Source organism: Nuphar pumila, chromosome 5 (assembly GCF_984573655.1).
Source record: "Nuphar pumila chromosome 5, dmNupPumi1.hap1.1, whole genome shotgun sequence".
Taxonomy (NCBI): domain Eukaryota; kingdom Viridiplantae; phylum Streptophyta; class Magnoliopsida; order Nymphaeales; family Nymphaeaceae; genus Nuphar; species Nuphar pumila.
Window position 1 is genome coordinate 26,738,264 of NC_143253.1, and position 17,167 is coordinate 26,755,430.

Genomic DNA, 17,167 nt, shown 5'->3' on the forward strand with positions numbered 1-17,167 from the left:
GTGAGCTGGGCAAGCTTTTGGGACTAAGCTAGGTCCAAAATGGGTCAAGCCTGATAAGACCATTGAGCTGGGCTCACATGCATCCACCCTAACATCGAGCTAGAGCACCATGAAACTGAACCAGGGAAGCACTACCCAGCAAGTCCAGGAGGGATCTTAAAAAATCATCAAGTGCACTGGGCCGATAAGACTTGCCAAGTTGGATCAATACACCCAATCATGACATGACTAAATCAATTTACTTACCAGCAATTGTGCCATTCATTAGTTCCTGAGATTTAGGAATATTTTCCCCCTGGGGTAATCTTTTCATATCGCGAGCATCAAAAGATGAAGCACTAGCATATCTTCCCGGAACACCCCTCCTGGAACAAAGAAATCCAACAAAAAGCAAACATCAAAGTAACGTATCAAAAGTATTGGTGGTTTTTGTCTCGTTAAATTGAGAAACAAAAGGCAAGGGAACCATAGGCAAAGGATTTTTCCTGAATAAATGAAAGACAGACAATTTACCCTAACAAACTGAATTTTACCCAAAACTAAATAATCATTTTACAAGCTACACAGGTATAGCTCCTGTGAATCTTCCATTAAAAATTGAACATATGGAGATAAAGTATGGAAACAACAAGGTTGTATTTGTGCAATGTGTGTGTCAGACACACATACACACACACAAAACAAAAAATGGTGCATATTGAGACTACAAAGAACTTCACTGAAAATGAGAATATGTACATTGATAACCAGGGAAAACCACCTCACTCACTTGCGAGTTCATTGGTGTAAAAAACCCATGCCCCCCTTGACACCAGTACACTCAGCTTCGGCGTTGCAGTAAGGGAAACACATTGATGGGTTTATCTATCTATCTATCTCTCTCTCTCTCTCTCTATATATATATATATATATAGTGTTTTTCCATAATGATCCCTACCTTTTTGGGTTCTAGAACAATTTCGTACTACCATCAAACAGCAGTTAAAGTAACCATGCTCAATGACATCAAAATGACATAAATATTTCTATTTTCCTCTTTTCCTCCTTTCTATGTCAGAACCACTTGGTCCTTTGCAGCAATTCTGCAACCAAGTTTTCGACAAGTGGTCGAATGAGCACTACCATCTCTCTTTGCCTTGTACTGGTGGTTCCTTAATTGAAAATCATTTACATCTCGGTGAATATGGTGCCTTAAAGGTTGAGAGGGAGTGAACAAGTTGCTTGCGTAGAAAAGCATGGAAAGTCCAGACTACTCGCATCCATAATTTCCTAGCATGGATGATCCTAGTTGACTCCAGAACTATAAGAAAATCAGCTCTGGTCAAGTATCTTCAAAGCTTCCTAGAGACTCACAAGCACCACAGGAGAAATAGATTCAACAAAATTAGAACTCACCAGTTCATGATATTCTTGTTGGCAATGAGTTTCTCAAGGTCAAGGGGACGCAAAACAAGTTTTCAAACAATTCATTAAGAATAAGTGAAGAGAAATGTGCATTGAAAAAGAATTCAATATCTTTTGTCTCTCATCATCCAGAGATACATAAGTGGGAACATTCATCAGCGTCCCCACTGTAAATGACCCAAAGCTTCCTGGTGTGGACAAGTAGTACCTCTCAAATGTACAAGCACCAACCCAGAACAGTTGTTACTTGAAAGACATCCACAACTTGGGAAAGTCAAGCTGATAGATATTGGAGTTATCAAGCAGAGGCTGGACGCCAAGCAAGTTATTTCAAATAAGATCCGAAGTGATAGGTTTCCATAATATGTGTTTTGTCAAAGCTTCCAGTAAACCATGTGAAATATGAAAGTTTACTCCTGACATTGGATAAGAACAAGGAGCTAAGCAAACAACAATGAGGAATCACATGTGGAAGGATTTAATGCAACAAATACAGAATTTCTTGTTTATCAGGTTTTAAACAGCAAAATAATATCAGCAAAACACAAAAGGATAAAAGCGTGCTGGGGATCTCAAAATAAATAAATGAACTTTTGTTAAGGCACCAAAGGCACTTACAACTGGAGTAAAAACTTCTAAAGAACCACTCACAATCCTTCCCTCGTGCCTCTCCCCAAAAGGGAAAACACATTTGTGCCTTACCAAGTTACCATAGAAATAGACTATTTTCATGAAAGCAAAATCTATTTTAAGTTCATCTGTCAAAATCATAGGGCTGGCCATACCTAACATTTAACTTCTAGAATCCTACATGAAAAAGGAGCTGTGCACATGTTACACTATAGCCTTTTGATGAATCCTTACAAGAACTAAAAGAAAATACCAAAGAAGAGATCTCAAAAAAATGGATAACCTTAAACTCACCCAAAGCTCTGATCAGATTGGAAGCCATGAAAATGGTCAAAGACTGGCAATAAATCCTTTTCCCTAATTTCAATCTCTTGAACAGGCACCTTCTCGATTTCTATCTCTCCACCAGAGCAGTCATGACCATCCATCCCATTAGTCATTGCAGAACTCATTACGTAGAAACAGATCTGGAGAAAAAAAATTGAAAAAAATAATTAGCGAAAAAGAAACATTTACACCAGGCAAAAACATGATAAAAAATAGAATATCCACCTTTGATGTTTGCCATATGGGAATCCTTCCTGAATTTATTTGTACTTCAGCATTTGATAAATACAGGCGACAACTTTCATCAGTCTTATGATCTTTTCCATCCACCCCATTGCTCAATGTTTTCAAGCAATTTGTTCGCATATCATCACAATCAGTGGAATCCACAGAGGTCCTACTACTCCCTACTCTATCAAATATAATAGAAGTTATATTTCCCTCTCTTTCAGGCCAATTTGTTCTTCGGCAAACATCCCACCATTGAAGAGGTTCAGTAATAACCTTAAAGTCCTCATCCTGATTTGATCCTAAAGACCCAGCAACAGTTCTTGGTGAGTGATTATTACAATATGATTCTATGCTGAATGAAGGAAGGAGGTCATGTTGAATGACATGACCTGATGGAGAGTACACCAACAAATGCTCTAAATAATTGGATTTTAAACGACCTGACTGAGGAACATGTACTGAATTGTGAAAAACTGCAGAAATAGCACCATATGGTGCATTTTTCTTTGCTGCAGAGGTAACTGCAGGACCACTAACTGTATTAAGCCATCCACCACTACCATTCTTTATCCTGCTTACAACAGAAAGTGTAATAGGGGGTGGAGGTGGTGGCAGAGGCAAAGAATTACGCATATTCAGCGTGCAAGATCCAGAAGGTAACCACCAAGGTGATGGGGAATCAAGAAACAGGGCTGAACCATCAACACAAGAAGCATGTGAGTAAAGAGCAACTTCACCACCAAAAGGAGATAATGCAAAAATATGGCATGTGCCCCTGGATGAGATAATTGCAATCCACTGGCTGTAGTTGCTGAAACAGATATCTTGTATGACCTATTAAAAATGTAAATGTAATAGTCAACTTCAACCCAAAAATGAAATGTAAACTTATCATGAGCATCATAATTTCTTACCGCAGAGGTCATTCCACGATATAGTTTGTATAGGTGTACATGTGATGCACTCAAATCATAACAGACAGAGTCTGGATCACCAGCAACACGCAGTGGCATTATGCGGAAGACATTCATATTGTTTCCATGTACAGATGCAGTTACCAAAAGGGTGCCACTAGGGTCAAAGCAAAGAGCAGATATCGGACTGGTGTGAGCCCTAAAGTGAGCAATAGTGGCTTTTGTCACAAAATCCTTGACTACAACCTGCAGTAAATGATTTCTAGAATCATCAAATTATCAACTGAATACTACTAATCACATGGGATTTTGCAGTGGATACATCATACAAAGATTAAAGAGAACTGCATTTTCCAGTCAGAGTTGAAGATCTCACCACACCAGCATTATCATTTTCAGTTGAGTGTGCAGATGATGTAACCCTGCCCACCGACCAGCTCCCATTTGATGAAACAGGCGAACTAGAACCATCAGGTAAGATGTCTTGGCAGTATTTAGACAAGGTTTTATACCCCATATCTCCAATATTAATCAAACCAGCAGCAAGGTGCTTGCCTGATTCCACGGCTAACCGGGCCATCAAGCTCCCACTCCCAGGTGAAGTTGATGGACTGGCACCAGGAGAGGGAGTGAGGTTTTGGGGACTAAGACGACCTGTGTTTGATATCACAGACTGATTTGAAGCACAACACAACCACCGTTGTCCCACCGCCATTGGACCATACCCAATGTTAACACCTGTGACTCCTTGACCCAGCAGGGGAATAGGGTAAGTAATTACACTGAATTTATTCTCAAGAGTGACAGGATCAAAACAGTATATCTGCCACCAAAGGAGAACAAGTAAGGCTTTCAAGAACAGATATTGTAATAAAACCTATGATATCCATTACAATATTTTTTTTTGGCACCCAGAAGATAATAATGCTTACTTGTGCTGCCAATGCCACAGCTATGATTCGTGGACTGCAACGAATTAAGTAAACTGTAGAACGGAACCTCAGAACATGCACGTAGCTGTGAGACCTCAGGGAATAAAACCGCACAACTGTCGAACTGGAACTGTTTGCTTCTTGAGGATGACTTGTTCCATCCCGTAATTTTCCACCAGAACTGCCACCTTGAACCAAGGTAGTGCCGTTTGCTTCACCTGCAACAACTAAAAGCAGTGGATGTGATTCTCTAAAGCCACCATCACCCTCTGACTTTGATGGAAGAGACTGCATTTGTAAAAATGTGACTGGACCATCACGCTTTGACACCAGTTCGCGAACATTGGAAGCATTTTCAACATCAAGAACTTGGAACCCATTGGAATAACCAAGCAATAGAACGTGCTTGAAAGCAGAAGGGGCAAGCTCTAACTTGTCAAATCCAGCCCACAGTACCTGTTTGATCAGTGACAGTTTCAAACAACATAAGCATCGAAAAAAATATATTTATGGCAGACATGACTGCATAAGATGGAAAATACCTGATAACATTTCAATTATTCCATAACTATTTTTGTTTTTTACCAAGGCAACTGGGATTACACAGGTGCCTACCTATTTACAGTAATAGAAGTGGTTACATAATGCTAAGTTAGAATTATGGAGACAGACATTGGAAGCAAGAGGTTTTAAGTTGAGTAAGAGTAAGACAGAATATATGGAATGTCGGTTTAGTAAGCAACGAAGTAGTGATGGGAGTGTAGTGAAGCTTGGTGAGCAAGAAATACCGGTGGATGACTGTTTCAAATATTTGGGATTTATCATTCAAAAGTACAGAGAAATTGATGGAGATGTAAATCATAGGATAAAGGTTGGGTGGATGAAATGGAAAAGTGCAACTGGAGTGTTGTGTGATCGTAGAATGCCAGTGCGGTTGAAGGGAAAGTTTTATAGGATGACAATTAGGTCCGCTTTACTATATGGTACGGAATGTTGGGTTGCCAAGAGACATCATATTCAAAAAATGAGTGTAACTGAGATGCGTATGCTTAGATGGATGTGTGGAAATACAATAAAAGATAAGATTCGAAACGACGAGATACGTAAGAAGGTAGGCGTTGCATCCATTGAAAATAAGATGAGAGAGAATCGGTTACGGTGGTTTGGATATATTCGGCGAAGGCCTAATGATGCTCCAGTTAGAAGGATGAAGAAATGGGAAAATATATTAGTTAAAAGAGGTCGGGGTAGGCCTAAGAAGACTTGGATGAAGATGATAGGAAAGGATATGAATGCTTTGAACCTCACCGAGGACATGGCATTGGATAAAAATGATTGGAGGAGAAGGATTCATAAAGACCCAGAATGATTTTCTTTTTTGGTTCATACCGCCGACCCCAATTGTTTTGGGATAATTGTTGTTGTTGTTGTTGTTGTTGTAGAAGTGGTTACATAATGTTGTTAGTGGGAAACCACTCAATTGGTTTGTCTTTTTCCAGATCCTGTCTTGTCAAACTACCGCCAAGTTAGCAATAACTTTGAGCTACATGATTACAATCTTTGGATATCAAAGAACATTTATGTTGATTTTGCAAGAGTTTTAGTCTGCATATGATGTAGAGAAGAAGAGAGAGAGCAGATGGAGACACTCTATGGGACGTTCCTCTATTCATGAACAAGAGGATGTCCCTATGTGTGTATTTATAGAATAAAATAGAGTTACAATAGGACTGTTATTCAGCAGTTTGTGTTTAAGTAAAACTGGTCCAGCACAATGACGAAAATACCACGCCACCTAGAGTCCTAATTATAATAGGACTGGTATGACCCATAGTCACAGATATCGGCGATATTTTGAAAATATCGTGATATTATCGCGTTATATTCGTCAAATGATATTATAGGTAAAATATCATGATACTTTGAAAATATCATCAATTTGATAATATCATGATCCAATTCGATAATATCGTGGTATTATCAATTATTGTTACTGTTTTTACTTATTTTCTACATCTTAAAGGTGTTTTTCTTCTTTATATTGTATTTTTTACTTATTTTTTTAGTATATATGTATTTTATTATCTAAACATAATATTTTCTTACTTTTTTTTTGTTATTATATATATTTTGTTTTTTTATGCCTTGAGATTTTCCCGAGAATTTTTCGAGATTTATCACCAAACCGATATTATCGTGAAAAATAGCTTGGACGAGATATAGCCGATATCAATATTTGTGACTATGGTATGGCCAAAATATTCTCTTTACGTCTCCTTAACACTCCCCCTCAAACTGTGCAAGGGTTAAGACCATAGACAATTTGTTTTTAAGTATCCAATGACGAAGAAAGGGTAATGGTTTGGTCAAGAGATCAGCCACTTGATGTTCTTCAAAAATAAAATGAGGTTGTACTTATCCTTCGCTCGTTCACGGACAAAACGTTAATTAAATTCATCATGCTTCTTCCCATGCTAAACAGGATTAGTTGCAACCGCCACTGCACTTAGATTATCATAATATATAAGAGATTTATTTATCGACTGCCTCAAGGCCAAGATAAGGTGACTAGTCCATAAAATTTCAGCCATGATAACAACCATTGCTCTATATTCCGCTTTCGTGCTTGATCTGGCCACTGTTCTTTGTCGCTTGCTAGACCATGCGACTAAATGTCTTCCCAAAAATACTCCATAACCTATAATTGACCTTCTCGTAGAGGGATCAACTACCTAATCTACGTGTGAATATGCAACCACCACAAGGTTCATCGAATATGAATGATTTGTTGGTTTGGAGTATACAAGACCATAAAAAATCATGCCTTTGATGTATCTAATAATTCTTTTCAAAGCATCCATGAATTGTGCTAACTGGTTAACGACATAGGCCAAATCTGGTCCGGTAAAGGTGAGGTATTGAAGTGCCCCTACTATGCTTTTGAATCTTTTTGGGGAGTCCAAGTCATCATTGTCACTATTTCCATGCAGTTTTGTATTTAGCGCCACTGATATTTTAGCAGGGTTACAATTTGTCATACCACTGCATTGTAAGAGATCTTGGGCATATTTTCTTTGTGAAAAAGCCAAAGAATCGGGTGTTCTATCCACCTATACACCAAGAAAACACCTGAGAACACCAAGATCCTTCATATGAAACTTGTGATGTAGAAAGTTCTTCAGGTCGTGGATGTGTGACTAACTACCTATAATGATGATGTCGTCAATATAGACAAAAAGCAATGTCATATCACGAACATCAATGTGGGTGAATAAAGAGAAATCACATTTATTATGTGTGAAGCCAATAGAACGAACTATTGTATTGAATGTCTCAAACCACACCTTGGAAGCCTCCTTTAGCCCATAAATAGCCTTTCTTAATCTCAAGGTTGTATTTGCAACATCACCTTCGAGGATGCTCCATATATACTTCATATAATTCTCCGTAAAGAAGCACATTCTTCACATCAAGTTGATACAACTGCCAACCAAAAGTGACAGCAAGAGAAATGATAACATGAATTGTCCCCATTCTAACAACAGGATTGAAGATTTCATCAAAGTCAAGACCATGTTTTTAAGTATATCTTTTGGCAACTAATCTTGCCTTATATCTCTCAATACTATTGTTAGCCTTATACTTAATCTTATAGACCCATTTACATCCAACAATATTTGTATTTATGGGTCCGACCACAACCTTCCAAGTACCACACTCATGCAGGGCATTGATTTCTTCATTCATAGCTTTAACCCACCAATTATTTTTACACGCCTAAGTAAAACTGCATGGTTCATTTTCTTCATGGATAGTGGTCACAAACAATTTAAAATTAATAGAAAACATTGTAATGAGATATGCAGAAATACAAAGAGTGCTATAAGCACTTGCAATGTCCTACAATGGACAAACAAAAGAGACAATAGCCAAGTCCACAAAGGGACAACACATACACAAGCCTTGAGATAGGCAAAAATATAAGTCTCTTTATTGAAAGAAAGAGAGCTCTCAAGCATAAAACAAATACAAAGGGGTTCACCCCTATTTATACAAAAGAAAGGAGAGAAAGAGGGGCCACGTGGCCTCAAAAGAAGAGCCACAAAAGGGGGCTCTCATGGAGTCATTGGGAACCCCCAATGGTCACAACTGTGACCGTTGGGGGCCCCAACGACTCTAGGGGGGCGCTTAGGTGGCTTAAAGAAATAAAAAAAAATAATTATAGAAAATAAAAAAAGAAGAAGAAAAACAAGTACCCCTATCGGGTATAGTGTGAAATGACCATAATACCCCTATTAAGTATTATGATGTATTTGAATAAATATATATATATATATATGTATTGATACATATATTTTAACACCCCCCCCCCTCAAACTTTATAGGGAGATGATAGAAAGTTTGTCAAGAAGAAACATGAAGCGGCGAGCGGGAAGAGCTTTAGTGAAGAAGTCCGTCAGCTGATATTCCGAAGTGATATATGAGAGAGTAATTGTTCTTCGTAAAAATTCATCCCGAACATAATGTCAGTCCATCTCGATATGTTTGGTGCGCTCATGGAATGTGTGATTGCTTGCAATATATATCGCACTCTTGTTGTCACTGCATAACTTTGAAGCTCCAGCAATATCAACCCCCATGTCTTTGAGAAGACTGTGAAGCCAAACTAGTTTCATTGTTGTGGTTGTCATAGCCTGGTATTCAGCTTCAGTTGAAGATAGCGAGACTTTCTGTTGCTTCTTGCATCTCCATGAAAAGAAGACGTCATTTGTATAAGTCTGACCCGATCCATTTATATAATGGATCGGGTCCAGACCCAATTCGTGTAGAATGTATATTAACACTCTATTAAGGGGTATTTTCGTACCCTAGTTTATACATTAATTATATTAATAGAATGAGAGGGCAGTCACGATGGACTGCCCCCCCTTTCCTCTGGAACTTCTCTCTCTTTCTCTCTCTCTCTCCCCCCTCTCTCTGCCGATGACAGGTCTGTGCTGAATAACGAGCGTTCTTTCTTACATGGTATCAGAGCACAGGTGCGTGGATCTGCGAGGGCTGTCTTGTTTTCTGTCCATCAGCGTGAATCTGGGAACGTAAGGCACAAGTTCGTAAGGCACAGCGTGAATCTGGAAACAGCACAGGTGCGTGGATCTGCGTGGGCTCGTTCTCTGTCCATCCAGATTCCCTCTTTCCTGATCTAAACGAGGCTGGTTGATCTCGGTTTCACGATAACAGGTTCCCTCTTTCCTCTTGTAAAAAAAAAAACTCGCTGTCCATCAGCGTGAATCTGGGAACGTAAGGCACAACCTCACGATAACAGGTTCCCTCTTTCCTCTTGTGATTCTTTTTCCCTTTGTGATTATATTTCTGTGAAACTCGATCCTCTTTTTTGTGATTCTACATATGTTGGCTCTGTGAAACAGACTTTCCTTTTCTGTTAATCTGTGTTTTTTTTTCTTTTGTTAATCCCTGCTGTTTTCTGTTGGTTCTGAAAAGAACTGCCTGCCGAATGTCTCCTGCTAAACGTGAATCTATTTTTCATTTCAAATCACTGTGTTTCCTTTTCTGTTAATCTGTGATTTTCTTTTGTTAATCCCTGCTGTTTTCTGTTTTCGTTGGTTCTGAAAAGAAGTGTCTGCTGAATATCCCCTGCTAATCATTGTTGCTCTCTCTGTTGACATATGTTTTCTCTCATCTGAAAATATTTCTGTCATCTGTCAGCCGAGTATTCTCACTGGTCGAGTGCTCTGTCATCATCTACATATATTAGTTGAGCAGTGTTTTGTTTTTCATACCTAAGTGTCAGTTCAAACATATTCATCAAATGGATTTTACTCATGGGAATTCATGTCTGTCCTCAAGTTTTCTCGGCCAACTAGTCTATGAAAAACTGAATAACTGCAACTTCTTAACCTGGAAAAGACAAATCATCCCGTTTATAAAGAGTCAGGACCTCTCTGGTCATCTGGATGGATCGATTCCACCACCTCCAGAATTCCTTTCGCAAGAAAAAGCCGACGATAAAGGAGAACAATCTGTTGTTCTTCACAAGAATCCAGAATATGTTGCTTGGATGAAGAGGGATCAATCGCTAGTGGCATACATCACTTCCACTCTCTCACAGGAGGTCCTTATTGCTCTTCCTGATGATTGTTCGGCAAAAGAGCTATGGGATACGTTAGTTCAAACATATTCTCAAATTTCTGAGGCAAGGATTATGTTTCTTAAGCGAGAGTTTCAAATGCTGAAGAAAGATTCCATGTCCATTATGGAATACCTGAATAAAATGAAAGGCATCACAGATCAGCTGGCCGTTGTTGGGTGTCTTGTCAGTGAAAAAGATAAAGTACAACAAACCTTGAGTGGATTGGGGTCAGACTACCATGTCATGACGACAACCTTACTATGTTTACCAGAACTTCCAAAGTTTGAAGATCTTCGTGCGAAATTATTGCAATATGAGATGACTCTGAAAGGATCTTCTGAAGACTCTCATAGGAATTCAGGAACACAAGATGTGCTGGCTATGGGAATGAGTTATGGTCGAGGATGAGGAAGTCCTTTTCGAGGAAAAGGAGGTCAAGGAAGAAATAACTATGGAGGTCGTGGCATACTTCCAACACCCAATATGCAGGGACAAAGACCTATTCCCACCTGCTTCCTATGCAACAAGAAAGGGCACATTAAAGCAAATTGCTAGTTTAATCCTCAAAACAAAGGGAAAGCTCCACAAGCAGAGGCTAGGAAGGATGGAGAAGTAAAAGAGTTGTTGTTGGCAGCCTTGGCAGGATTGAATATGAAGCAAAATGACAAAGGAATTTGGTATGTCGACTCCGGAGCAGCTACTCATGTTACGAGTGATGTAGGTAAACTCTTGACTCTTACTCCATATGTTGGAAAGAATAGCATAGTCACAGGAGATGGATCCCATCATGCAATCTCACATACTGGAAATGCCATTATACACATGTTAAAGTCCTCTCTTAAACTTCCAAGTGTCATCCATGCACCTAATATTCAAAAGAACATTGTTTTTGTTTCAAAACTTGTTGATGATGCTAATGTTTCAGTTGAATTTACTCCCTCTTCTGTTTATGTCAAGGATCTTCGCACGAGGAAGACATTCGCTGAAGGAAAACGATGGGGCAACATGTACATCTTTCAAGAAGATCCTTCCTCCATTCATTCCAACTATTCATCCTTGAAGCCTCACCAACGTCAAGTTTTAGATTCTGATTTTATATTTACTATTTCTGAAAGTAATAAGCCAAGATTTTGGCATAGTCGTCTTGGTCATTGTGGTCGTCATTTCATTGAAAAACTTGTCTTGAATAATCTTATTCCTAAGTCCAGTCTGAGTTCAGAAGTCGTTGATATAAAGTGTTCTAGTTGTCATTTATGTAAGAGTCATGTTTTACCTTTTGCTTCTATTAATAAAAGAGCTTCAAGGCCATTTGAGGTCATTTGTTCAGATGTCTGAGGTCCTGCTCCAATTACTTTTTTTTCTGGCAGTAAATACTATCTTATTTTCATTGATAGTTACTCACGTTATACTTGGATATTTTTTATGAAGCACAAATCAGAAGTCTTTGGATTGTTCCAGAAATTTCACTCTTTTGTTCAAAATCATTTCTCTACCAACATTCTTAATTTCCAGTGTGATGGAGGAGGTGAATTCTCATCGAGTGACTTTGTTAATTTCCTTCAACATAATGGGATAAAGAGAAGAGTGTCTTGCCCTCATACACCTCAACAAAATGGGATTGCTGAGAGGAAGCATCGACATATTGTTGAGACTGCAATGAGCATGATGCACGGGAGCAATCTCCCCGTATCATTATGGACTGAGGCCTTCCACTCCACAGTTCATGTGATAAATCGATTGCCCATGAGTATCTTAGAAAATAAGTCACCATACTTCTCTCTTTTTGGCATACAACCTGATTACCATGAATTACGTGTGTTTGGGTCTATTTGCTATGTTCACATTGACAGCTCACTCAGGCACAAGTTCCAAGATAAGGCCTTAAAATGCAGGTTTGTAGGATATGCAGAAGATTACAAAGGGTACAGGTGTTATGATCCCCTGAGTAAGCGTGTCAAAATATCAAGGAATGTAATTTTCGATGAAATGAACTTTGCTGATCAGGATACTAATTCAACTATGGTGGATACTGATAACTCAAGCTCCAGCATTGAGGTATACTACCCATGGTTAAATTCAGAACTCTTCGCCAATGGTAAAGTAGACTGTCCAGAAAATTGCAGTCAGAAGGAACCACATGAGGATTCAGCCAATGAGACTCAAACGGAGGAGACTGTTACATATGACTTGGAGCCAACAAGGTATAAGGGTATTGTGTACACCCGACGAGAGAAAGAGCCCTCATTCATTTCTTGTACGAATACGGATCCATTTGGATCATCCGCTTCGCAGCAAATGGATATCAGAAGATCCTCACGAATTCGACATCCACTTGACAGGTGGGTAAGTTATAAAAAATTTTCATTGGATTTTCAGTTATTCTTGACATTCATAAGTAAAGAGGAAGAGCCTCTCATGTTCTATCAAGCTGCGAGCTCTAGAAGATGGGTAGAAGCAATGAATGAAGAAATGGAGGCCTTACATGAATGTGGGACATGGGAGATTGTACCTAGACCACTGAACAGAAATGTTGTTGGGTCAAAATAGGTGTACAAAATAAAGTATAAACCAAACGGGAGCATCGAAAGGTACAAGGCTCGACTTGTAGCCAAGGGATTCACACAAGAGGAAGGCCAAGACCTATGTCACATGGGTGTGGGTGCGGGTGCGACACGGGTGCAACACAATTTTAAAATTTTTGGACTCGGCAAAATATATATATATATATATATATATATATATATAAAATTTTATTTTATTTTTAAAATGCCACAGGTGTCTGTGCACAGTCACAGACTGTGACTGTGACTATGCACAGGCACAGCACTGTGCACTGTGCACAGTCACAGCACTGTGCACACTGCAAAGACTGTGCACAGTCACAGACTGTGACTGTGCACACTGCAAAGACTGTACAGTCACAGTGCCTTTTTTTATATATATTTTTTTAAATAAAAAATATAAAAAATTAGTTTTTTAGGGACATTTTTGGACTTGGTCAAAGTTGACCGAGTCCAAAATGTGGACGGACTCGGCCTGGACTCGTTGACCGAGTCCGACTCGGCGTTGACCGAGTCCGGGCCGAGTCCGGGCCGAGTCCGAGTCTGCACCCGTGTCGGGGCGTGTCGACTCGGGTGCGGCACCTCCTTAGCCGAGTCCGTGTGACATAGGCCAAGACTTTGATGAAACCTTTAGTCCTGTGGTTAAAATGGGGACCATTCGCATTGTGTTGAGTCTATCCATTAAACATGGATGGACATTGAGCTAGCTGGATGTAAAAAATGCTTTTCTGCACGGGGATTTGAAAGAAGAGGTCTACATGGAACAACTCACTGGATATGCAGAACGAGACGCAAAAAAATATGTATGCAAGTTAAAGAGAGCACTCTATGGTTTGAAACAAGCTTCTCGTTCCTGGTTCGACAATTTTTCTCTAGAAATACAACGGCATGGATTCTCTCGGTCTCTTTTGGATCACTCATTATTTATTCACAATGAACAAGGAGTCACTACTCTTCTGTTGATATATGTAGATGACATCATCATCACAGGGAACTGTAAAAGTCACATTGAGCAGGTGAAGAAGTTATTAAATCAGAGATTTAAGATGAAAGATTTGGGAGAGCTGCGATATTTCCTTGGAGTAGAAGTTGATAACAGAAATGATATCCTTATCCTTACTCAACATAAATATACGTTGGGCATTCTCGGCAGAGCAGGCATGACAGATTGTAAGCCGTTAACAACTCCAAGTGTCATTCATCAGAAATTGAGTTCACAGGAAGGGGATATATATGGAGATCCCACTAAGTATCGCAGCTTAGTTGGCATGTTGCAATACCTGACTTTTACTAGACCGGACATAGTATATTCGGTTAATCAAGTATCCCAGTTTATGCATGAACCTTGTATGTCACATATGGAGGCAGTCAAACGTATACTTCGCTACCTGAAGGGTACAGTTGGTGATGGGTTGGTATACAAGAAAAGAGAATTAGATCCAGGCGGGGGCCATGAGGGTCATGAGATCGTCACTTATGTTGATGCTGATTGGGCGAGTGATCCAGACGAACGACGATCAGTATCCGGTTATTGCAGCTTCATTGGGCCAAACTTGGTATCCTGGAGTAGTAGAAAACAAAAGGCGGTTGCTAGATCAAGCACTGAGGCTGAATACAGATCGATGGCCACTGCCACGGCCGAGAGCACATGGATTAGACATCTCCTGACAGAAATGGGAGAACCGATTGCTCGGTCACTGTTGTTGTGTGACAATCAAAGTGCCATCAACATGTCATTCAATCCCATCCACCATAGTCGAGCAAAGCACATTGAAATAGATCAACATTTTATTAGGAAAAAGGTTGAAGACAAGGAGATTGAGCCTATGTATGTGCCAACTGAAGAACAGGTTGCTGACATCCTCACTAAAGGCTTGACAAAGGATAGATTTTGATTTCTGAAGAATAAGTTGTTCATGGTCCAACACCATGCACAACTTGAGGGAGGCTGAAAAGAAGACGTCATTTGTATAAGTCTGACCCGATCCATTTATATAATGGATCGGGTCCAGACCCAATTCGTGTAGAATGTATATTAACACTCTATTAAGGGGTATTTTCGTACCCTAGTTTATACATTAATTATATTAATAGAATGAGAGGGCAGTCACGATGGACTGCCCCCCCTTTCCTCTGGAACTTCTCTCTCTCTCTCTCTCTCTCTCTCTCTCTCTCTCTCTCTCTCTCTCTGTCGATGACAGGTCTGTGTTGAATAACGAGTATTCTTTCTTACACTCCAGGCAATTAAGGAAACTCTAAAAATACACAAAAACCAGTAGTTGAGATTCTATCATTAGGGTTACCTCCCCAATCCACATTAGTATAAACAAGAAGGTTTAATGAAGAAGATGAGGATAGAAATAACCCTTTATTTATAGTGTTTTTGATGTATCAGATGACCCGGAGTACGGCGTTCATATGCACAGTTGTAGGAGCATGCTGAAATTGGCTTGCAAAGTGAACCGCATGAGTGATGTTTGGTCTGGTGATGGTTAGGTAAGTGAGAGATCCAATGAGTTGTCTGTAGGGTGTGGGATCTTATAGAAGAACCCCGTCCTCCAACCTTAATTTGGCATTAATAACCTCTGGAGTCTCTACCCTTTTATCATCTGAAATACCAGACTTGGTACATATATCTGCAGCAAGCTTCATCTGTGACAAAATATATGCTCTAGGAGAATATGCAACTTCAATACCAAGAAAATATCTAAGAAAACCTAAATCAAACATGTTAAAATTATTTTTTAACATGATTTTAACATCAACAATACTATTTTGATCATTCTCAGTGATAATCAAATCATCGACATAAAGCAATAAGATAACAATGTTAGTACCTACACTTTTAACAAAAAGAGCAATATCAGTATATCAAGAGTGAAATCCTAATTTAACCATGATATCACTGAAACGATCATACCAAGCCTTAAGGGCTTGTTTAAGACCATATAAGGCTTTTAAGAGTTTGACCTTGTCCAATATTAATTTCAGGTACTGGATCCATATATACCTCTTGATTTAAATTCTCATTTAGAAAAGCATTTTTCACATCGAGTTGATATATAGGCCATTTTTTAGTTGATGCTACAACTATTAGAGTTCTGACACTAGTCATTCGGGCTACAAACGCGAATGTTTTCTCATAATCGATTCCATATTCTTGCGAATATCCCTTTGCTACTAACTTGGCTTTATATCTTTCTAAGGATTCATCGCTTTTAGTTTTAACTTTAAAGACCCAGCGACATCCAATAGGTTTTTTATACGAAGGAAGTTTGACTATTTCCCAAGTATTAGCCTTTTTTAGCGCATCTAATTCTATTTTCATTGCTTCAACCCAATGTGGTAGAGTTTTAGCTTGATTATAGTGCGCGTGGGTTCATAATATGAATGTAAGGTTATCAAACATGCTCGATAATTGGGTGCTAAAGACTCATAGGATAGAAATCTATTAAGGAGTATAGATTTTCTAGAAGAGTGTCGAATGGGGGGGTCTTCTGAAGATTCGAAAATTTGAGAGTATTTTTCTAAGGCACTACTAAGCCTTTCTTGATCTCTCCGAGTGTAAACATTAATATTTTCATTACTAGCACCATCACTTGATGGTGACACATCAAGATTGGACACATCACAAGTGTCTTTTGTGCTTTCAAGATGATTCATAGAGTCATCATTTATGTCATCAATAAGATCATGTAAAAACATATAATCACTTTCATTTGATTTTTCCATATTTTCAAAATCATTCTCATCTTCCAAGAAAGTTACATCTTTTGAAACATATAGCTTGTCATTTTCGAAATCAAAACACCTATAGCCTTTTTTTCCCATAACCTAGAAAAATACATTCAATTGCCTTTAGAGACAACTTATCTCTCTTATGCAAGAGAACAAAGCATTTACAACAAAAAATACGAAGACGATTGAAATCCGAAGAGAATTTAAAAAGTTTTTCATAGGGAGAGGCATTCTTTAGATTAGGTATATTGAGGTTAAGACGACTTCAACCCAAATTTTTTT

At 38.9% G+C, this 17,167-nt stretch overlaps 1 protein-coding gene across 7 annotated transcripts in view; it reads right to left on the reverse strand.

Annotated features, from left to right (window-relative positions):
• The window catches only part of LOC149837204 (autophagy-related protein 18g-like), a 43,049-nt gene that overhangs the window by 7,130 nt on the left and 18,752 nt on the right, over positions 1-17,167 (reverse strand). For 3 of the 7 annotated variants that reach the window (XR_016431894.1, XM_090005883.1, XM_090005881.1), the window contains exons 2-7: positions 4,439-4,894; positions 3,883-4,329; positions 3,507-3,752; positions 2,587-3,426; positions 2,329-2,501; positions 247-365 (exon numbers count right to left, since the gene is read on the reverse strand). Coding sequence is in view for 5 of the 7 variants with exons in the window: in XM_090005883.1 (XP_089862009.1) it covers positions 247-365; positions 2,329-2,501; positions 2,587-3,426; positions 3,507-3,752; positions 3,883-4,329; positions 4,439-4,894 (2,281 nt within the window). In the remaining 2 variants the exon portion in view is untranslated. The remainder of the gene's footprint in view (positions 1-246; positions 366-2,328; positions 2,502-2,586; positions 3,427-3,506; positions 3,753-3,882; positions 4,330-4,438; positions 4,895-17,167) is intronic. The other 4 variants (XR_016431895.1, XM_090005885.1, XM_090005884.1 and 1 more) reach the window with 2 other exon arrangements.